The sequence below is a fragment of the Megalobrama amblycephala genome, linkage group LG7, assembly GCF_018812025.1.
Source record: "Megalobrama amblycephala isolate DHTTF-2021 linkage group LG7, ASM1881202v1, whole genome shotgun sequence".
Taxonomy (NCBI): Eukaryota; Metazoa; Chordata; class Actinopteri; order Cypriniformes; family Xenocyprididae; genus Megalobrama; species Megalobrama amblycephala.
Window position 1 is genome coordinate 48121763 of NC_063050.1, and position 25099 is coordinate 48146861.

General features: G+C 36.0%; 1 protein-coding gene across 1 annotated transcript in view; it reads right to left on the reverse strand.

The window, feature by feature from the left end:
• The window catches only part of sdk1b (sidekick cell adhesion molecule 1b), a 310131-nt gene that overhangs the window by 86544 nt on the left and 198488 nt on the right, over window positions 1-25099 (reverse strand). Inside the window, exons 14-18 of the mRNA XM_048198429.1 lie at window positions 24128-24301; window positions 13742-13878; window positions 9689-9836; window positions 3148-3288; window positions 347-528 (exon numbers count right to left, since the gene is read on the reverse strand). Coding sequence (XP_048054386.1) covers window positions 347-528; window positions 3148-3288; window positions 9689-9836; window positions 13742-13878; window positions 24128-24301 — 782 coding nt within the window. The remainder of the gene's footprint in view (window positions 1-346; window positions 529-3147; window positions 3289-9688; window positions 9837-13741; window positions 13879-24127; window positions 24302-25099) is intronic.

Genomic DNA, 25099 nt, shown 5'->3' on the forward strand with positions numbered 1-25099 from the left:
CAGAACACCCCCACACTTCCGCGCACACACAGACACACACAAATTCACGCACATAAAGCAAATTAGATTAATTAATGGGCTACGGTCACTGTTTGCCCAGAGTCCATAAATTTACTCTTCTTAGAAATAATCTTTCAGATGGCCGATCAGTGCAGTAAAGCCGGCTAATGGATTTTACGGTTCCCATGGTTACTCTAGATCCTTTATGATATCGGTAGCTTAATGAGAAAGAACCCAAAAACACATGCGCACCCTAAAAGATTTGAAATATCATGGGTTCGCTCAGACTGATGAGGCATTGTTTCTGTGCTTATTTTGTGTGTGTGTGTGTGTGTGATTGTCTAACCTCCTTGCAGTGTGTATTCAGTGACAGACTGGCTGTACACCCCCAGGCCTGCTCCAGTGTAGGCAGCCACTTGGATCTCATACTGCGTCCAGATGATGAGCTCTCCAATCAGACAGTAATTAATCTCTGCACTGGTGATGTTCTTCAGCTGAAACTCACCAGGCAGACCCGCCAATCTATACCTGAGTGGGAGGGGGAGAGAAAAAGAATTATGTTTTTTTTTGGAAGTTGATTGTGAACCTTTAACACAAACACATGCATTCGTAATTTCAACTAGATTTTTGCATTTTCTGTAGAAAATGTGAGTGGCGCTTACTATTGCACAACTCAACGCCATAATGCTAGAATGTTGTGGGTGGTTTTCAGCACATTGCTATATTGTTGCTAGGGTATTCTGGGTGTTTTTGTTCAAATTCCTATGAACAAAAGCAGTAGTGAAGCTTGTCTTAGCAAGCACAGCTAATACAACTCATACAATCTCCTATAGAGTGCAATTAATTTTCTCCATAGGGAAATTGATTTTGAACAGTAACTTATAAACCTTTAAAGACAGACCTACTGTGAGCTACGAGGTTGTTAATCCATGGCATTTGCTTCAGCTGAAGACATCAGTCCACATTATTTCAGCTCAGTTTTAAAATAATCATGCTGTTTGCAATCCTTCATGGGATTGTAGTTCGTTCCCTCACTAAAGCCGTTAAGTAAACAGTCTTGTGCCTTTGTATTTTTGACTGATTTTCAACTTCTTTGCTTCAAATCAGAGTTTGTAGTGTTGTGATTCACCTTGTATCTGATTGTCTTGGTTCATTGCTTTTAACTTTTTAACAAAGACCTATGGGAAAAATGAATGGGAAAAATTCTTCCGGAACCAATGCCGCAGAGAAAGGAGATAGACGCTAATGCACATACTGAATACATGGATTTTGACCTTGTATTGTAGAAAAAACAAAACAACTTTAAAGGGACAGTCCTCCCTAAAATGACAATTCTGTCATCATCATTTCTGTCATCAAAATGTCATTCCAATCCTGTATGCATTTCTTTCCTCTGCTAAACACAAAAGAAGATATTTTTTAATAATGTTTGTAACAAAAAGGTTTCAGTTACCTTATTTCCTTACATTGTATTTTTTGTCCATACAACGGAAGTCAATGGGAACTAAAAATGTTTGGTTACCAACACTCTTCAAAGTATCTTTTTTACATTCCTCAGAAGAAAGAAAGTCATATAAGTTTGGAACGACATGAGGGTGAGTAAATAATGACAGAATCTGAATGTGAGCTTGCAGTGAATTGTAAGAAAGGGGCATGGTTTAAGCAGACTAAATGATTGGAGAAGTCCAGCATATGTCACCAGAGAAAAAGTGTTGTTTCCGGAAGATCAACAAGTCAAAAACATTAACATTAATAGGTCAAAAAAAAGTGCAAATATGCATGGATGAATTGTAAACAATGAGACAAATAAGTGAATTTCCATTTCATGCCAACTTTGAAAGAATAGTTCACTTCAGAATTAAAATTTCCTGATAATTTACTCACCCCCACGTCATCCAAGATGTTTATGTCTTTCTTTCTTCAGTCGAAAAGAAATTAAGGTTTTTGAGGAAAACATTCCAGGATTTTTCTCCATTATAGTAGACTTCCACAGGGTTCAACGAGTTGAAGGTCCAAATTGCAGTTTCAGTGCAGCTTCAAAGGGCTCTACATGATCCCAGCCGAGGAATAATGGTCTTATCCAGTGAAACAATCGGTCATTTTCTAAAAAAAATAAATAAAACTGTATATATATTTTTTAACCACAAATGCTCGTCTTGCACTAGCTCTGCGATATGCCATGCATTACATAATAACGCTGGAAAGGTCACATGTGACATAGGTGGAAGTACCACGTTAGGCGGAAAAACTCCATCTCATTTTCTCCTCCAACTTCAAAATCTGAAAAAAACATTTTTTTCCTTTTTTTTTAATAAAGGCTGTTTGACTTAGTCTTTGCGTGTTTACTTTGTAGACATTGGATTGGCACTTCTGCCTATGTCACACCTGACCTTTCCAGCATGATTATGTAATGCATGCTGCATCGCAGAGCTAGTGCAAGATGAGCATTTGTGGTTAAAGTAAATAATTTTTTTTTTTTTTTTTTTTAGAAAATGGATGATTGTTTTGCTAGATAAGACTCTTATTCCTCGGCTGGGATTGTGTAGAGCGCACTGAAGCTGCACTGAAACTGCAATTTGGACCTTCAACCTGTTGGTAGTCGTTGAAGTCCACTATATGGAAAAAAATCCTGGAATGTTTTCCTCAAAAAACTTTATTTCTTTTCGACTGAAGAAAGAAAGACATGAACATCTTGGATGACATGGGGGTGAGTAAATTATCAGGAAATTTTAATTCTGAAGTGAACTAATCCATTAAGGGGGTCAAACATTGTTGCTAGCTAACAGGTAAACCTCAGCTCCACCAGCTGGTAGTCTATCTGATCAACTCTAAAATGGCTTGGATGACCAGCTAGACAATATGTAAAAGCAAAAGCTAGATTCAAGATTAATTAGGGACTAGGTGGATGGTAATATCTAGGTATGGGAGAAAAAAAAAATAATTCTTTAATGCTTTGCGATTCTCTCTTCAGTGATTGCCATATTCTGCTGGCTTCCAGTTCCACACACACACACACACACACACACACACACACACACACACACACACAAACAAAACACCTTATAATTCAATATACAGGTAGTGTGTAAAAAAGTGTGTGTAGAGAGAGTAAATATTACAATTTTAAAGCCATGCATGAAACCATACCTGAGCACATATCCTCTCAGGACTCCATTGAGCTGCGGTTCTGGGGGCGGCTGCCACTGGACCATGATGCTCTGGTTTGTACGTCCACTAGCCACAATGTTTTTTGGAGGCGCACTGGGCGGTTCCTCTCGCAGCATCAGCCTGAGAGATAACATCATGAGAATCGCATTATAAAAGAGAAATATTTAGACCCTGGAGTCTTATCTGGGAGTTTTCTCAGAGGCATCAATAAGTTACTAAAAGTTTCCTTCAGAGCTTATCCAGCAGTCCTGGAGAGATTGAAATTGATCTTTCTGCTTTGTCCGAAATGTCTTAAATAGTGCAGGAGTAACTGAGAACTGACCCTGCTGGGGTAAACAGGGTTCGCTTGAATAACCTGAACTTGACTCGCTTCTGTAACTGTCAATCACAACACTGGAAAAACAAACTAATAAGACCAACACAAACTGAGGAGAATCATCACTATGTACATTTTCACCTTGAGCCTGTTTCATGTACTTCTGTTCAAAAGTTGTTGTTGTTGTTGTTTTTTAAACAAATTTATACTTTTATTCAGAAAGGACACATTAAAGGTCCCGTTTTTCGTGGTTTTTTGAAGCTTTGATTGTGTTTATAGTGTGCAATATAACATGTGTTCATGTTTCGCGTGTAAAAAAACACAGTATTTTTCACATAATTTACTTATCTGTATACCGCTGTTTCCACTGTCATAAAAACGGGCTGATGACTTCCTTGTTCTATGAAGTCCCTCCTTCAGAAATACGTAACGAGTTCTGATTGTGCCAGCAGTTCCTGTGTTGTGATTCGACAGCAGTTTAGCGCATCTTGCCCGGAAAGGTCACGCCTCTTACCATAACGTGGAGATGCATGCGCTCAGTGTTATTGTAAACATGTCTTTAATTTTACCCTATCAATTTGAGCCGGAATCAGACCCGGTGATTGGACTGCGGGATGAAAATAACAGCGTTTCGACGATATGACGACAAACACACTCTACAAACGCAACTCTTGTGTATTCCTGTGGGCGGAGGTTAGTCAAAAAACTGTTTTAGTGACGTCATTAAAGAAGGAAGTAGAGGGATGTAGTCCAAACTGGCCGTTCGCTGTAGGCGACTTCTGTTAAATAAAATATATCGCTTGGCATTTAACTTTGAGCTTTAAAATTTTACAGATGTTATTTATACTCTAACAACAACATTACACACTAACTAAAGTTTGAAACATGGGATCACGAAGAACGGGACCTTTAAATTGACTGAGAGTGACAGTAAAGGCTTTTGCATTGTTAAAAAAATGTATTTCGAATAAATGCTGCTCTATTGAACTTTCTATTTATCAAAAATCCTGCAAAACGTACCATGGTTCACACAAAAATATTAAGCAGCACAGCTTTTTTGCCATTACAGGAGTAAACTATATCTTAAAGGTAACCAAGAATGCTTTTTCACAAGATGTAATATAAGTCTAAGGTGTCCCCTGAATGTGTCTGTGAAGTTTCAGCTCAAAATACCCCATAGATTTTTTTTCATTAATTTTTTTAACTGCCTATTTTGGGGCATCATTAACTATACACTGATTTTGGCAGCGCCGCCCCTTAAAATCGCGTGCTCCCTGCCACACAAGCTCTCGACTATATTACAGCGCATTTACAAAGTTCACACAGCTAATATAACCCTCAAATGGATCTTTACAAGATGTTCGTCATGCATGCTGTATGCATGCTTCGAATTATGTGAGTAAAGTATTTATTCTGATGTTTACGTTTGGTTCTGTATGAGTTTGAGGCTATAATATAGTATAGCTATAATATGCTCCGTGGCTAACGGCTAATGCTACACTGTTGGAGAGATTTATAAAGAATGAAGTTGTGTTTATGCATTATCCAGACTGCAAGTGTTTAAAAATGAAAATAGCGACGGGTCTTGTCTCCGTGAATACAGTAAGAAACGATGGTAACTTTAACCACATTTAACAGTACATTAGCAACATGCTAATGAAACATTTAGAAAGACAATTTACAAATATCACTAAAAATATCATGCTATCATGGATCATGTCAGTTATTATTGCTCCATCTGCCATTTTTCGCTGTTGTTCTTGCTGGCTTACCTTGTCTGTGCACAGATCCAGACGTTAATACTGCCTTTCCTTGTCTAATGCCTTGAACATGGGCTGGCATATATGCAAATATTGGGGTCATACATATTAATGATCCCGACTGTTACGTAACAGTTATGTTGAGATCTGTGTGTTTTCCGGAAGTCTTTTAAACAAATGAGATTTATATAAGAAGGAGGAAACAATGGGGTTTGAAACTCAATGTATGTCTTTTCCATGTACTGAACTCTTGTTATTTAACTATGCCAATATAAATTCAATATTTAATTCTAGGGCACCTTTAAAATACATTCAAATAGAAAAGAGTTATTTAAAATTGTAATATTTCACAATATTACTGTTTACTGTATTATTAATCAAACGCAGCCTTGGTGATCATAAGAGGCTTCTTTTAAAACCATTAAAAAAATCTTACTGACCCCAAAACTTTTGAACGATAGTGTACATTTGGTGACTGTTTAATCAAAATTGTTGGCTTAAAAATCCACATATACCGTATTCTGCATTCTGTAAAAGAAATGTGCTTCAAAAAGCCTAAAAGGCAATGTTTCTGTCTCTAATATGGCTACAAAGAGTTAAACAGGTGGAACTGTGAACCATGGATAGTGCTGACAAATCCTTAAATCTTACCATCAACACCTCTTGTTTGCTGTGATGTGAATCATTCTTCCTAAACCAAATGGGAGCAAATTAAGCACTACAATGTAAACAAGTTGATTTCGGATATGACATTTCAGCTCATATCATATCAAAATGATATATATCAGCAGTTAGATGCTACAGAATCAGAAAGTTCTGTTTTTAGCTTGACCCCATTAGTGTAAATCAGTGAACCCTTTAATTTCTCAATTTGATCAATACCATGGGCTTTAGCTCTCAAAGTCTGTCTGCAGGATTCTAGAGACTGTAGATCCCCAGAGCAGGCGATAAACAATCCTTCGCTCTAATCTGCGGTTTAAAGGTTATTAGCTTGATTAAGTGAGCAAGGCATAAAGTGCCTCAAGCAAGCAATCTCGTAGGAAAGTTGCTAAGTCTGATTGATGTTTTGTCAAATAAACAATAATCACCCTAAACCAATTTAAAAGGCTTATTTTAGTCTATCACGTTGTTTCTTTTGCCGTACTGAAGGAGTGGGGTTGGGTGTTGAGGGGATTTCTCTTCTATTGTTTTTGTCATTACTTTTAATGTGTTGTTTATTAATTTAATGCAAAGTGCTGAGTTTGCTCTTGTTAAATTCAACGCAAATTATTACTCAATAAAAAAAGTTAGCCTGACATTGATTTTGTTTGAGGTGTGCAAAATACTTTGAAACACTTTTGAAACACATACTTTTTAGTATATATTCTGAGTTATTATACTCTTCCTTTGATGGTACTTTGCCAAAAATGAATAAGAAGAATAAAAGAAATAGAGATTTAAATTTTTCATATAACTGATGATGATCCTGACATTAATTGGAAACGAGGCCAAAGCAGATAGGTGCTCAAATTTTAATAAGTGCCCTCTCCATCAATATTTGATTTTTTGTGTTTCTGTTCGTCTTCATCTTCTCACTCTCGCTCTCCTCTGTCGTTTCCTCTTGTTTTAACTGAGCATTTTAAATAAAACATTCAGTTTGAAAGATACGTGGTTGAGGCTGATGATTTTACTACATTTAAACACTGGTTTGGAATCGGCTAAAATATGTAAAACGCTTACAGTACAGGGAATTGTATTTGTAAATTAAAAACAGAGTTTTGTCAGCTATTTCTGTCAGCTAAGTTAAAACTAAAATGAAACGTGTTTGTTTCTGTAACAGACATGGGTCAAAATCACTGTTTTACACATTAGGGCTAAGAGTGTGTGGTATCCGTCAGGAGTTATTAAACAATAAATCACAGGAGACAGAAGTAGCGAACTTCATCCATTTTGTTTACTCTTTCACTTCTATTCTCACCTTAAATGATACCTTAAATGTTGTCTTTGAGTTTTTAAAGGACAGAGTTGTTGTAATTGTGCCAGTAATTTGTCCTAACGGATTTTGCATGTTGCAAATCTGTTTTCAGTGTTGCTAATAGGCTCAGACATGGTTGACTTACTGGGATATTGCATATTGAGTTTTTGTCAATAGTATTACAGATAAATCTGTGCACATTGTATCTGTCTAAAAGAGAAGGGGAAAAAGACTGTGAGTACAATCATCAGAACTGACAAAGTGAAGTCTCAAGTACTGTAATTAGGTCTGATAATACTGATAAAAATATATACAAACTACAGATACACACATTGCTCCAGTCTTCAGTGTCACATGATCCTTCAGAAATCATTCGAATATGCTGATTTGTGTTGTGTTGCTTAATATTTTTGTGGAAACCATGCTATATTTTTTCTTTTTTTTTCAATGTCTTTACTGTCATTTTCGGTCAATTTAATGTGTCCTCGTTGAATAAAAGTATTCAATTCCTTCATAAAAAGTTCAAAAGAACAGCATTTATTTTAAAAATAATATTTTTGTAATCTTTTTGTAATGTCAGTATAAATGTACTGTCAATTTTGATCAATTTAATGCATCGTTGCTGAATAAAAGTATTTCTTTTAGAGAAAAAAAACACTTTTGAACATAAAAACAAACTACATACGACTTCTAATTAATCAATTTTAATCAAAATTAAATATTTTGGGTGTATAAATTGATTTGAATAAAATGTAATAAGAATTTAAAATATTAAATTATAATAGACCTTTGATCATTTCTGTAGGGTCAAAGTGAGCAAACTACAAAATAATTCATAGTTTTCAGTCACGTGACTGCCACGGAGACCTGGAGGGCAAAACATACATAGAACTGAATTACAGACGTGTAAATTTTCCATCTCAAAAGAAGAAAATCAAAAACATTTTGGGCGATTATGATCCATATACAGCACCTGCTGCAGTATTTCAACTACTAAAAACAGCAGGACATTCTAAAACACTTAACGCGAAAAACACTTAAAGTCCTTTAATGTGCTAAAACAGAGTTATTAAAAGATCAAATTCAGTATAAACCTTATTGAAGATGCATACTAATATATAGGTGAGCAGATGAGAATATGATCGCAACAAGCTAAATGCAAACAGATGAACCCAGAATATAAACACAACGCACAGTTTTTCCAAAGAAAACCATTATAAAGAAAATTGTTAACAAGAAACTGCGTGTTGTGTTTATATTCCGGGTTCATCTGTTTGCGTGTACATAATATGCATCATCAATAAGACGTAAACTGAATAATATCACTGTCTAGTACTTAGCACAAACCTGGTAAAAATGACTGGCGGGCAATTGAGGAAAGCCTTGTTTGCCCTCCAGGTGGGTATTAAGTATTTATTCTATATCAGAACTGTTACTGTAGCATTAAAGACAGGATTGAACATAAGTGAATAAAAACATTCCACTTTAGCACCAATCAAACCTGAGCAGCATTTCACATACGAGAGCAGATGGAGTCTTTGGCTCAACTGGTACCATTGAATATAAACGGGCAATGTCTGTTTAATGGAGACTGGCTTCAAATAAAAGCTAAGAACTAGAAAACAGCATGACAAGCTTTTTCAACATGTCCTTGATGATTGAGCAGGCCCTTCTTCCTGCCGTTTAGCAAAGAGTGCTTGGCATGTGCATTAGCTTTATGCCTGTGGCTTGAAAAATAGCCATTTGAACTTTTCAGGACTTTTTAAGTTCTTTGAACGATTTGATTCGATTTGGAATGCAGTCATTGTGATGTGTGCCAATTTATGCGCAAATAAAAATTCACAAAACAAAATAGAGAGCATAAAACGCAGTAGCCTCTGTATGTGTGCTGAAGTGTCCTTCCCTCTAGCCAAGCTTGTATTTGACATTCTTTCACCGTGTGGAATTGGCTTTGAGAAATGCTATTTCTCACACCTTCATAGTGTTCCTGGATATGGGAGCGGTTTTTCTGCCCATGTGTCATAATGGCTCACAATCAGAGCCAGTGATGAAAGCTCTCATGTAATTCAATTACAATCAGCCTTTCTTTTGATAGGGTTCAAATCTCGTCCTCACATTTAATAACATTCTCTCAAACTGACTGAGGACATGTGTGTGCGTGTGTGTGAGACACACAAAAATGGCAAGAGTTGGTGAAAATTACCAGTTCCAATCTGCTTGACTGGCTATGTTATTTACAACAGTCAGGATTCAAAGGACTTTGCCTTGAAACCGGGTTGCTACAATCAAGGAATCTAGGGTTTAGCTCATTAGCATGGCCCAATTAGTTCCTGCAGTTCAATGCCATTGTCATGCAAGATCCGTCCCCCTTCCTCAATGCCTGATCAAAAACATTTTATCGTAATACCTTGTTCTAGCTATAGAGCTTTACTTAACCAGTTAGCGATTTGCTAAGCTAGTAGACTAAGATGTTAGCTTCTGACTGCTTACCTGTTTGTTTCAGCGCTGTACTGCCCACGTCCCACCTGATTGACAGCACACACTCTGAACTGGTACGTTCTTGCTGGAGTTAGACCAATTACTAGCAAGCTAGTTAGTGTAGGGCTAACATCAGCCATGTAGACTTTCCATGGAGAATCTGTCAAGAACAACAATCAGACAAAATGAAGGTTCCTTCATCCATCTTAACATATTATAGAGACAGAGCGACACGAGTCATAATCTGAAAACCACGCCCACCGAGGCAATCCAACAGTCCCCATTGACTTTATATACACTCTAAAAAATGCTGGGTTAAAAACAACCCAAGTTGGGTTGAAAATGGACAAACCCAGCGGTTGGGTTAAATGTTTAATGATTGCAATGTTTTATTTAACTCAACTGTTGTATAAAAATTACTGTATTGCTTGCTTAAAATGAACCCAAAATATGCTGGAAATTAATATTTATTAATATGTTTAATAAATGAGCATTTATTAATAAGATAATGAATAATAAACAATAAACATTTATTAAATTGCTTATTAATAAATGTACACCTTTTGATTATTATTGTTGCCTCTAGTAATTATGTGTCTGATTTTTAATTTCTCACCTATTTTGGATTCATTTTAAGCCAGCCATATAGTCATTTTTAATCAGTAGTTGGGTTAAATAAAACTACCCAGCAGGTTGGGCAAACATTTAACCCAACCACTGGGTTAAAACAACCCAATTGCTGGGTTTGTCCATTTTCAACCCAACTTGGGTTGTTTTTAACCAAACATTTTTTAGAGTGTAGCGTGAGGCTGCCTCTTTGTCATTTCTGGCTTATAACAAAAAATAGAACAATGTCTAAAAGCTGCTTTGTGACATGGTGTACAGCAAACAAGCTAAAAAACCCAGAACCCAGTTTTTTTTAAGCTGTCAACCCCAAAAAACGAATGTTTAAGGACACAAAAGTGGATACAGGCAAAGAGACAGAGCACAATGGGTCATATTACTATAAGAACTACATTGGAGGGGAACGTATTCGGCGACAGGTGAAATAATTCTTTGACATGGTTAAAAATAATGAATGGTTTGTTTTTGTTTGTTTGTTTAGCACATGTTGTCGCCGATTACATTCCCCTCCAGTGTATTTCTTATAGTAATATGACCTGTTGCGATCTCTCTCACTGCCTGTATCCACTTTTGTGTCCTTAACATTTGTTTTTTGGGGCCGACAGCTTATAAAAACTTATTTCTGGGTTTTTTAGCTTGTTAGCTGTACACCTTGTCACACAGCAGCTTTTAGGCATTGTTCTGTTTTTTGTAATAAGCCAGAAATGACAAGGAGGCAGCCTCACGCAATACAAAGTCAATGGAGACGGTTGGATTGTTTTCCTCCCCGGTGGGCGTGGTTTTCAGATTATACTAAATGCGCTCTGTCTCTATTGAATAGGTCATGCATACTGTACAGTACATTACAATGTTCATATCGAAAATAACATAATTTGTGATGTAGGTTAGCCTGAGGGCAGTGCTTACTTTGTAAAAACTGATCAAAAACAGCAATTAAAGGGCACTGTGACCGACTGATACAAATTCGGAACATACACTCTAAAAAATGCTGGGTTAAAAACAACCCAAGTTGGGTTGAAAATGGACAAACTCAGCAATTGGGTTGTTTTAAGCCAGCGAATGGGTTGTTTTAACCCAGGGGCTGGGTTAAAACAAAGACAGGAACAGAATCCGGTTCTCAAATTACGCACTGCCTGAGGGGTTGTGGTCTCTTTGTCACCAAGACTGCATTTATTTGATCAAAAATACAGTAAAACAGTAATATTGTGATATATTATTACAATTTAAAATAACTATGAACATCAAAATGATTTTTCGGTAACACTTTAATTTAGGGACTTTTAACTAGTTGCTTATTAGCATGCATATTAGTAGAATATTGTCCGTTTATTAGTACTTATTAAGCACATATTAATGCCTTATTCTGTATGATCTTATTCTACATTCTTAATCCTACCCAATACTAAACTTAAAGGTGCTAAAGAGGATCTTTTCGTCGACTGAGAAACCAAAGACTGTTAGTGAGTTTTTGAAATGAGCGCATGCGTAAGAACAACCCCCCTCCTTCACAGCTCATTTCGAGGGAACGCCTCCCAAAACTCGTGCACGAGTATTGGAACACGAGTGTTTACCACCGGCATTCGCTGTGTCGTGTTAGTGGATTCATTATGTCGGACTCACCGCAGGTAACTCATAATCTGCAGTTGTTACTCCTGTCTCCTGACAAAAACATTGCATGCGGCGCCTGTGGAGTGTGGAAAGTTACTGGAGCGCGCAGCCGCGCTCGTCTCTCACAAGGAACGTCACGGCAGTGATTGACAAGCCAGAGGGCCAATCGTTTATGCGATGATCGCGTAAACGATTGGCTGATGTTTTTAAGGCCCTACCTCGTGCACAGATGATGTATATTAATATTATTCCTTTCAGTGCACCTAATAAATAGTCTTTTATCAGTTAGTAAAGACATATTGCAAAAATGTATAAAACAAAACATCCTCTTTAGCACCTTTAACAACTACCACTCTAACTATTAATAAGCAGTAAATGAGGAGTTTATTAAGGGAAAAGTCATAGTTAATAGTGAATATGTGTTCCCTATACTAAAGTGTTACCGATATTTCTTTAATTTATTATGAATACAAAACAGTCTGAGTTTTCAAACAGTATATGAATTATAAATATCAGTATAAACACTATATATAATTTTATGATAGTAAATAAGAAAATAAGATGTATATAAATTTGATCGAATTAAACAAATCCTTACTTTACAAAACATTTAATCAAAATTCACCAAAAAATGAACTGAAAAAAAAAGAAACTAGTCAAAATGACCACTCTGATAATCAACCAATCAGACTAAGTTATGTCATTAATAATTTCAAAATAGCTAAATATCATCCGACTAATTGCCTGCCACTTTCTGCCACAAACTCTACTGAAATCACTTTCAACTGTCTCACTATAATGTAAAACATTACTTATTTATAAATGTAATGAGGAAGAATAAAGACAACATGGCTGCTTTTACCAGATGTATAAATTCTTACTAGAATATTTCTCACTTCTAAAGACAATACATAAAATTGAGTGTCAAAGGGGAGTATTGTTTTTATTTTATGTATTTTACTTGATTTATTAGCAGTTGTTTGAATAATCTCTTTCTTTACAGCACTTGGGTAAATGATGAATTTGACCACGCTGTTGTTTATTCTGGAGGCGTTACTTCCCACAACACCCAATATGTGAGAGCGCGTGTGTTTGTGTGTGCCTTTGCAGTACATTAAAAATGATGGGAAGCAGATCAATGAACAATTTAGATGCTGAAACCACTCAAGCAGACCCAAGAGAAAAGAAGACAGAAACTATGAGCAACTGCCAAAATAAATCACAAATTCAACAGGAATAGTAAATATTAAGCCACAGGGACACATATGAATACACACACTCTCTCACTCTCCCTCTCTCTCTCTCTCTCTCTCTCTCTCTCACACACACACACACATAACCATCAACAAAGAGTGTTTGGATTTACTGAAAATAAGTGTGTGTTTGTTTGGTGTGTGTGTATGAGGAGAGAGAGGTCTTGGTGTTTATAAGGCATCCAGCACCTCCGCCCCACCCACATTTTTCATTGTATTTCCTTTGACGATACACAAATCAATCTCTCTCTCTGTGTTTCCTGTCACTATCTCTTCCAGCATTCATCTTCCACCAATAACAGAGTCTTGGCATAATACAGTGAAAACAAACCTCATCCCACTACCCTCCATTACAATCAGCTTCCATTTCTCTTCTCCTCTAACTCACTTCAGCCTGTCTGACTGTTTTTTTTTTTGTTTTTTTTTTACAGCTCAGGGAGGAAGACAGCGAGAGGTAAATGACAAAGAACTTCTTCGGTGGAATCCACAAACCAGCTTAATTGAAATCTGCCGCTAAGGTGCATTAGGTTTAATAAACCATGTGCCAAAGCTCATATAAATAGCACACGCACACACTTACTGTTCTCAGAGAGCTCAATGATGTAATGAAGGAGAGGGCTGTTCCCATCAAAAGGCCGAACCCATGACAGAAGAACTGTCCTGCTGTCAGTCTCATTCAGAGACACCTGCAGGTTACGTGGAGAATGGGGAAGTTCTCTAAAAAGAACAAATAAAGAATCAAAATATGCATATATGCATTTTGCAGTGCAGTACATAAAAAAAAAAAAATCAAATACAACTCAAATACAAACCAGGCCCGGTGAATTGAATGGGTTAACTGGTAACTGTTAAATCATACACATGTAAATTCGAACAGTACCGTTCAAATGTATAGTTTCAGTAAGATTATAAAGTCTCTTATGCTCATCAAGGCTGCATTATTTGATCACAAATACAGTGATTCCAAATCATATTCAGATTCAAATTTAAATCAATGCACAATTTCCTTTGTCCAATTTCTGTAAATACATTTTAAAGATTAGTTCTCAAATTCTGGTTTAAATTTTGCTCTATCTCATGCAAAACTATTGACTTCAAAAGTCTTGAAATAATGATTTTTTTTTTTTTGTCTGTTTTAAAATGAAGTCAAGTCAGGTCTGAGGTATTATTCATGTCTGTTTCACAAACAGTGAGAAAGAGTTATGTTTATTAGGGTTATGAGTTCAAATCCCTCACCCTAACTATGAGCAATAATATTAGAGATGCTTGACTTAAATAGCATAAACAGCCTTTAGGCTTATACAGTGTTTGGGAACCCCTTGCAGAATCTGTGAAAATGTGAATAATTTGAACAAAATAAGAGAGATCATACAAAATGCATGTTATTTTTTATTTAGTACTATCCTGAGTAAGATATTTTACATGAAAGATGTTTATATATAGTCCACAAGACAAAAAAAATAGCTGAATTTATGTAAATAACCCTGTTCAAAAGTTTGGCAACCCTTGATTTTTAATACTGTGTGTGGTTACCTGATGATCTGCGACTGTTTTTTTTGTTTTGTGATGATTGTTCATGAGTCTCTTGTCTGTTCTGAGCAGTCAAACTGAGCTCTGTTCTTCAGAAAAATCCTCCAGGTCCTCTTTTGCATATTTGAACCCTTTCCAGCAGTGACTTTTTGAGATCCATCTTTTCAGACTGAGGACAACTGAGAGACTCAAACACAACTATTACAAAAGCTTCAAACATTCACTGATGCTCCAGAAGGAAACATGATGCATTAAGAGCCGGGGGGTGAAAACTTTTTGAATTTGAAGATCAAGGTAAATTGTACTTAATTTGACTTGTAAACATGTAGGTATCTTCTGTTGCTTCCAAAGGGCAGTACTAAATGAAAAAAAAAAAAATTACAGTATATTGCAACAAAAATTATAAAATTGGGGACATCTTCATCCTGTTCAAGAGTTTCATGTTTCCTTCTGGAGCATCAGTGAATGTTTGAAGCTTTTTTAATAGTTGTGTTTGAGTCCCTCAGTTGTCCTCAGTGTGAAAAGATGGATCTCAAAATCATACAGTCACTGCTGGAAAGGCTTCAAATATGCAAAAGATGCTGGAAATCTGAAGAATTTCCAGCTCCTTTTATTTTTCCACAGAATAAAGTAAGTCATGAGGATTTTGAACAACATGAGGGTGAGTAAATGATGACAGAAGCTTCATTTCTCAACTAACCCTTTAAAGGGGACCTATTATGCTCATTTTAAAAGATGTAATATAAGTCTCTGGTGTCCCCAGAATGTGTCTGTGAAGTTTAATCTCAAAATACCCCACAGATCATTTACTATAGCTTTGCCCCTATTTGGGTGTGAGCAAAAACACACTGTTTTTGCGTGTGTCCCTTTAAATGCAAATGAGCTGCTGCTCCCAGCCTGCTTTCCAAAAGAGGGTGGAGCTTTAACAGCTCACACTTCAGTTGCTCAACTACAACAAAGCTGGAGAATCTCACGCAGCCAAAATGATGAATGTTCAGCCTTACATTGTTCAAACCAGAGTCGGACACTGCTGGAGAGATTGAGGAAGAAGTTACAACTTTTAGAATGAAACTGGACGTTTCTGAATGGTTAGTGGATACATTTATGTAGTTGCTGTGGAGTTGATTCAACTCATCGACTAGCATGTGCCGTCATGTTAATCTTTTGTGCAAATCCAGCGTTGAATTGACCCTCGTTTGTGAAGTAGTCCACCCTAAAATTACAGCATGGCAACAACGCTCTACTACAACAACTCTTCCTCCTCTCTAAAGCAGCCCAACATGGCCTCGCCCCCCTTTTTGCATGATTTCGGGGGCAGGGTTTATGTAAATTTTAGGGTTAGTGATGTCACTAACCCAGGAAGAAGCTTGCTGTAGTCCCTACCAGCCATTTATTGTAGTCCTTAAACAGCGAATTCTTTAAAAGAAAATATCTCCCTTTGCATTGAACTTTGAGCGTCGTAACTTTGCAGATGTTGTTTATGCTCAAACAGCAACATTACACACTAACTAAAGTTAAAAAAGTGAAATCATAATCAACCACCCCTTTAACATTACTTTCCACTACTGTTCCTTCAACAAAATTACATTTATGAAAACTACATTACAATATCAAATAATACAATTATGTCCTTTGCAGATGCTTGTAATATGTGTGTGAGATTTTTTTGCCCATCTGTCACAGCAGCCTAAATATGCAATAACATCTAATATTGTTTAAAGCGAGGAACTGCTCAGCCATCGTCTAACATGTGGTAATAAGAGGACCTGTCCACTGCTTGAGATTAACTTGAACGCCTGTGAAATCACATTAGCATGTGAAACATTGCCTCTCCTTCAACCGTCTGGAGAGTTTTCTTCAAACAGAGTTTGCAGGCTGTAATATTAAAGGTAGGAGTATATTGTGGCGCTCTGTTATCTTAATGCGACTGTCAAAGGTATAATTGTTATTATTCAAATCGCATGTGTTTTCAATTTGTATCTCATAATTTAAATGTCAGCTGTTAGGAGTCTTTTTCTGAAGTCTGCCGAAACCCAGTACTTCTCACAGACTAAGCGTGTCTTAAATTAAATATTGCTTTATTATGAGTTCCGTTAAGTAGTACTAAAAGAATTGTGTTACAGTGCAGTCCAGTAAGCACATTTGCAAATCATACAGTTTATTACAGTTATGTTTTTTATGATTGATGATTTGTAATATTTCTCAGTTTTTCTCCAAGTTGATGATTCGATTCCGCGAAGCTGCACTCGCAATTTTTTATGCAGGTAAATAATTTCTTTTAAGCACAATATTTAAGCTTGTAGGTTGATTTTCCCGAAAAGCAGCAACATGGCAGCATTTGGCTCAACCAATGGGACGGGACTATCTGCTTGGCTGACTAATGGCAGACGGGGAAGTGTTTGGGAACCTGATCCTTCAGAAATGATTCTAATATGCTGATTTGGTGCTCAAAAAACATTTTTTTTTTATTATAATCAACGTTGGAAACTATGGAAGCTTGTTTTCGCCACTAAATAAAAAAATGAAAAAGGTAATTGCGACTTTTTATCTCACAATTCTGACTTTTTTCCTCAGAACTGTGAGATTTACACTTGCAATTGCGAGTTATAAAGTCAGAATTGTGAGTTATAACGTCAGAATTTCGTGATATAAAGTCAGAATTGCATTATAAATTCAAAATTGTAAGATATAGGGCCCTATAATACACCCGGCGCAATGCGACGCAAGGCGCAGCGCAAGTGTGTTTGCTAGTTTGCGTCCGGCGCCGTTCGCGTTTTCCCGTTCAGCGCCACGTCCTTAAATTAGTAAATGCATTTGCGCCAGTTAGTGCGCCCATGGGCGTGCTGGTCTAAAAAAGAGGTGTGTTCAGGCGCATTGCTATTTTAAGGAGCTGAAAATAGACTGCGCCATAGACCAACTCAAACCTGGTCTAAAGTCTAAAGTCAATGGCGCAATATTTTTTTGTTAGAGCGCGTTGGTAGAAACTGCGCCTCTGGGCGCGTCCACAGTGCGCACTGACTTTGCTTATTACACACAGGGATGCGCATCACACAAACATGCCAAATATTAAAAACAAAAGGATTACAGTGTAAAAGAATATTATTGTGTAGGCTACATAAATATAAAAATGTAATGATGAATAGTCATTGCGTGTATTAGAATTAGGCTACCTATTTTCAATTCAGCCTATTGCTACTTATAATGATGAACGAAATTGGCTAATTAATTGAACAATCGTGCCAATACACACACATATATATATTAACTGACTCATCGCGTGTACGCCATGTAAATAGCAATCCGCCATGGCAATTCTGACTGTAACTCGCAATTCTGACTTCTTCTCAAAATTGCGAGATATAAAGTCAGAATTGCGTGATATAAACTCGCAACAATTTAAGTCTTTACTGCCACATCAAGGTCAAGGTCAAGGTCAAGGTCAAGGTCAAGGTATCTTTATTAGTACCCGAAGGTAAATTTGTTGTGCAGACAGGAGATTCAGCAATCTATCCTTAAGACAATCCATAAGACATCACAACATACAATAACTATAAAATATTAAAAAATAAAATAAAAAGTCATGACAATGTGTTTCTACACACACCCTTGACGCCCACCTAAAATACATAAAGTAACCATGCATAGCAAAGAGTGTCATCTCCTGCTTTTTTCATTTAATAGTTCTATATCTGCATGTACAAAAGTATTTCTATATCATCTAGTTCTCCACCTAGGGGCCACGAACCAACATCCAGAGGGGAGGAGCTTAAACTCAGCATGTAAAGGGTGGGAACAATCTCTAATAATAAAACTCGCCTTACAAACTCCAGGTGACAAACTCCTCAATAATAAGACCATGACCGGACTCATTGTCGTGTAGCAGACTCACGATAACTGTGTCATCAGCAAATTTCAATATAGTCCTATTTACATGCTTACTCTGGCACATATTAGTATACAGCATATAAAATAAAGGAGAAAGAACACAGCCCTGGGGTAAACCAGTGGACGAACATAATAAATCTGATAAAATGCCATTTACTTTCACCCTCTGTGTTCTGTTTGTCAAGAAATTTCCAACCCACCAAATTGTTGCTCAGCTTAAAATGCTCTATAAGTCTCATAGCTAAAATGTGAGGTTGGATAGTATTAAAAGCTGAGGAAAAGTCAGTAAACAACAGTCTAGCATGAGTATTTCTCCCTTCTAAATGCTTAGACAAAAGTAGAGTAATTGTGGCGTCCTCAACTCCTCTATGTGCCCTATAGGCAAACTGCATAGGGTCTAGAGCTTGCTCAGTTTGCCTTACAATCTCTGTATTTATGAGCTTTTCAGATGATTTCATTACAAGAGAAGTGAGGGCAATTGGCCTGAGGTCATTTAAAGCCTCAGGACAATTATTTTTAGGAACCGGGATAATAACAGCCCACTTCTACAGGTTAGGTACATGTTGTAGGTATAAAGACATATTAAGAATATCATAAAAGATGTAACTTAATTGCCCTGCACAATATTTCAATAGTTTGCCACAGATATTGTCTGGACCAGGACTCTTATTTAACTTTAAAGAAAGAAAAGATTTTTCAACTGCTCTCTGGTCTAGGACGAGATGATGATTATCTTTAAATTTACATCTCAATTCCACAATTTCATTCTTAAAATCAAACTGATTGAATCTCAAATAAAAATGATTTAGTGCATTGGCAAGTTCACTATTTGACCTGAAACCATCCATGGCAATATCAGTTCCATTCACACTTTGCTGTATACCTAATATAGTTTTCATACCAGACCATGCTGAAGCAATATTCTTCTCAGCCAGTTTACTCTCTACTTTAGTTTTATACCTTTATTTAGCTTTTAATATTTCCACTTTAACCTCATCTTTAGCTGCTTCTCTTTCTAAGGTCCCTTCTTGACTGTAGGACAGCTTCTTCTTCTGTAAACTACCTTTAACTGCTTTTGACATCCAAGGTTTATTATTAGGGTAGACCTTAATCATTTTAGTAGTAATAATCATGCTCTCACAAAAAGTACTAAAAGAGCAGACTACATCAGTGAGTTCATCAATGTCCTTACTAGAGTCTTTAAACATCTCCCAATCGGTGCAGTCAAAGCATCCCTGAAGACAAGCAATGGATTCTTCAGACCAGATTTTAACCTCTTTGGTCTGAATTTTTTCTCTCTTAAGGACAGATTTAAGAGTAGGAAGAAGCAGGAAGAACTTTTGATCAATTTAATGCATGCTTGCTGAATACAAGTATTAAAGTGGCATGAAACAGAAGTTCTGAGAAAAAAATCAGAATTGCCAGTTTACAATTGACTTTATAAGATATAATTGTGAGTTTATATCACTCAATTCGGACTTTATATCTTGCAATTCTGAGAAAAAAATTCAGAAATGCGTGTTAACTCACAATTGCGAGAAAAAAAGTAAGAATTGCAAAGAATTGCGTTTTTTCGCAGAACTGTATATCGCAATTTTGACTTTATAACATGCAATTGCGAGATATAAAGTCAGAATTGTGAGATATAAACTCGCAACAGTCTTTTTTGGTCACAATTGGACATTATAGCTCGCAATTCTGACTTTATATCATGCAATTTTGACTTTATATTACGCAATTCTGACTTTATATCATGCAATTTTGACTTTATATTACGCAATTCTGACTTTATATCAACAATTTTGACTTTATATCACGGAATTCTGACTTTATATCAGCAATTCTGACTTTATATCACGGAATTCTGACTTTACATCACGCAATTTTGAATTTATAACTCGCAATTCTGACTTTATATCACGGAATTCTGACTTTATATCAGCAATTCTGACTTTATATCATGCAATTCTGACTTTATATCACGGAATTCTGACTTTATATCAGCAATTCTGACTTTATATCATGCAATTCTGACTTTATATCAGCAATTCTGACTTTATATCAGCAATTCTGACTTTATATCAAGGAATTCTGACTTTACATCACGCAATTTTGAATTTATAACTCGCAATTCTGACTTTATATCTCTCAATTCTGACTTTATATCAGCAATTCTGACTTTATATCACGGAATTCTGACTTTACATCACGCAATTTTGAATTTATAACTCGCAATTCTGACTTTATATCACTCAATTTTGACTTTATAACATGCAATTGCGAGATATAAAGTCAGAATTGTGAGATATAAACTCGCAACAGTCTTTTTTGGTCACAATTGGACATTATAGCTCGCAATTCTGACTTTATATCATGCAATTTTGACTTTATATTACGCAATTCTGACTTTATATCATGCAATTTTGACTTTATATTACGCAATTCTGACTTTATATCAACAATTTTGACTTTATATCACGGAATTCTGACTTTATATCAGCAATTCTGACTTTATATCACGGAATTCTGACTTTACATCACGCAATTTTGAATTTATAACTCGCAATTCTGACTTTATATCACGGAATTCTGACTTTATATCAGCAATTCTGACTTTATATCATGCAATTCTGACTTTATATCACGGAATTCTGACTTTATATCAGCAATTCTGACTTTATATCATGCAATTCTGACTTTATATCAGCAATTCTGACTTTATATCAGCAATTCTGACTTTATATCAAGGAATTCTGACTTTACATCACGCAATTTTGAATTTATAACTCGCAATTCTGACTTTATATCTCTCAATTCTGACTTTATATCAGCAATTCTGACTTTATATCACGGAATTCTGACTTTACATCACGCAATTTTGAATTTATAACTCGCAATTCTGACTTTATATCACTCAATTTTGACTTTATAACATGCAATTGCGAGATATAAAGTCAGAATTGTGAGATATAAACTCGCAACAGTCTTTTTTGGTCACAATTGGACATTATAGCTCGCAATTCTGACTTTATATCATGCAATTTTTACTTTATATTACGCAATTCTGACTTTATATCATGCAATTTTGACTTTATATTACGCAATTCTGACTTTATAACTCGCAATTCTGACTTTATATCATGCAATTTTGACTTTATATTACGCAATTCTGACTTTATATCACACAATTCTGACTTTATATCATGCAATTCTCACTTTATAACTTGCAATTCTGACTTTATATCACGCAATTCTGACTTTATATCAGCAATTCTGACTTTATATCATGCAATTCTGACTTTATATCACGGAATTCTGACTTTATATCAGCAATTCTGACTTTATATCATGCAATTCTGACTTTATATCACGCAATTCTGACTTTATATCAGCAATTCTGACTTTATATCACGGAATTCTGACTTTACATCACGCAATTTTGAATTTATAACTCGCAATTCTGACTTTATATCACTCAATTCTGACTTTATATCACGCAATTTTGAATTTATAACTCACAATTCTGACTTTATATCTTGCAATTTTGAATTTATAACTCACAATTCTGACTTTATATCTTGCAAATTCTGACTTTATATCACGCAATTCTGACTTTATAACTCGAAATTGTGAGTTCATATCTCGCAATTCTGAGAAAAAAAGTCAGAATTGTGTGATAAAAGTTGCAATTACCTTTTTTATTTTTTACTTCATGGTGGAAACAAGCTTCCATAGAAAACACCTGTGATACTGTACTTAAAGGTGCCCTAGAATCAAAAATTTAATTTACCTTGCCAGCTCATGTTCAAGGCATTAGACAAGGGCAGCCAGTATTAACGTCTGGATGTGCACAGCTGAATCATCAGACTAGGTAAGCAAGCAAGAACAACAGCGAAAAATGGCAGATGGAGCAATAATAACTGACATGATCCATGATATCATGATATTTTTAGTGATATTTGTAAATTGTCTTTCTAAATGTTTCGTTAGCATGTTGCTAATGTACTGTTAAATGTGGTTAAAGTTACCATTGTTTATTACTGTATTCGCGGAGACAAGAGCCGTTGTTATTTTCATTTTTAAACACTTGCAGTCTGTATAATTCATAAACACAACTTCATTCTTTATAAATCTCTCCAACAGTGTAGCGTTAGCCCGTTAGCCACGGAGCATAGCCTCAAACTCATTCAGAATCAAATGTAAACATCCAAATAAATACAATATTCACATGATCCGATCCATGCATGCAGTATGCATGACGAACATCTTGTAAAGATCCATTTGAGGGTTATATTAGCTGTGTGAACTTTGTTCATGCACTGTATAACTGCTCTTGTATTCGAGAGCTCGGGAGGGCAGGAAGCGAGAGATTTAAAGGGGCCACGCAGCCTGAATCAGCGGATAGTTAATGATGCCCCAAAATAGGCAGTTAAAAAAATCAATTAAAACAAATCTATGGGGTATTTTGAAACTTCACAGACACATTCAGGGGACACCTTAGACTTATATTACATCTTTTGAAAAGACTTTTACCTTTAATATTTTTGTGTAAACCATGAACCAATTTCTTCAGGATTATTTGATGAATAATAAGAACAGCATTTATTCAAAAACAGACATTTTTGTAACAATTTAAGTCTTTACTGTCACTTTTGATCAATTTAATGCATCCTTGCTGAATACAAGTAATAAAGTCGGCATGAAACAGAAGTTCCGATGGTCTGTTCTTCCCTACTGTGGTGTATATCTGAGTGAAACAGCTTCTCAAACAAGAAAAAAATAAATGACATGACTTGACTTTGTCCATTGGGAATTGATTGGATCGTTTGGTATTGCTGCAATCACATGTCCTTACTGACCCCAAAACTTTTGAACGGTACTGTATATGTAATAATTTTACTTGGTTATGAAAGACTTATGAAGGCTTCTGACACAAAATACATGTTTTAGGCCTTTTAGGTTGATTTGGTATGTTTGTATCTTTCTGATTGTGAATAATATTTTCAAAAGCATCCAATTAAACAAGCTGTGCACTCCGTCTGTCATTCGTGTTACTCGTTGTATTTCATCTACTTCAAAGATAGATGAGATTTCCTCTGCATCCGTCCATATGACAATCCGTGGGAGCACAACATTCAGCCATCTAGAAGCAATAATTAACATCTGAGCGCGTGTATGTGTGTGTGTTTAATTAGTTCCTAATGCCACAGAAGTGTAGCAACATTGGCTAGTCGTCAAAGGAGATGATCTTGGCCTTCGGCATCAGGCCTATCTTATTCCACTCTCGCTTTATCTTCATCCCGTCTCACACGCACACACACACACACACAATAACAGCTGCTCCATCCTCTGTCCTATCATTACAGCCCATTTTTGGATGGTTCTCTTGGCTTCAGAACTGCAGCTGGGATCCAAGCATCTTCCTCCTACAATAGCACTCCAATACGTACTTAGTGCACATGTACTGTACAAGTGTAGTTGCTTGTGAGCGTTTCGTATCGAATGTGCATGTTGGCGAGGATCTGTGTGTTTGTGTCTATTTCCCGCTTACATGACTTCCAGTCGTGCGGTCTTCGAGTCATTTCCAGCCAGCGAGATGACCCTGCAGGTGTAATCTCCGATGTCTCCAGACCACGTCTGGCTGATGTGGAGTGAACCTTCCTTCAATGACACTCGCCCACCAGTCGACACGCTCAGCGGCTTGGTTCCTTTATTCCATGCATATCTGAGGAGAATAAGACTCTTTATGATGACTCATAATCCACCAAAAATATCACACTCCAAAGACCTGCAGAAAAAACACTTAGCCTCCTGAAACAGAACATCAAATGCCATATGACGGCTTCTCTTCCCTATGTACTTGATAATGACATAAACAAGGTGGATAACGACTATATAATATGGTAAAAAAAAGGGTAAACTGTCTTTATACCTAATAAAGAAATAAACAGAAAAAAAAAATTAATATTATTTAATATATAAAATATAATTTATTCCTGTGATGGTATGATTTTCAGTCTTCAGTGTCACATGATCCTTCAGAAATCATTCTAATATGCTGATTTGCTGCTCAGGAAACATTTCTAATTATTATCAATGTTGAAAACAGTTGTGCTGCTGAATATTTTTGTGAAAACTGACATTTTGTTCAAAATTCTTTGAAAATTCATAAAAAAACTTTTGTAACAATGTAAAAGTCTTTACTTTCACTTTTGATCAATGTAATACATCGTTGCTCAATAAAGAATTAATTTGTTTCAACAACAACAACAAAAAAAAAAAAGTAAACAAAAACTACCTTTTGACAGGTAGTATATGCTTAAAGCAAGATCAATTTACATGAGATATTAATATTAGATGAGATCTATGAGATATATTTATTAGGGATAGTTCACCCAAAAATGAAAATTATCCCATGATTTACTCACCCTCAAGCCATCCTAGATGTATATGATTATCTTCTTTCAGAAGAACACAATCTGAGATATATTTAAAAATATCCTGGCTCTTCCAAGCTTTATAA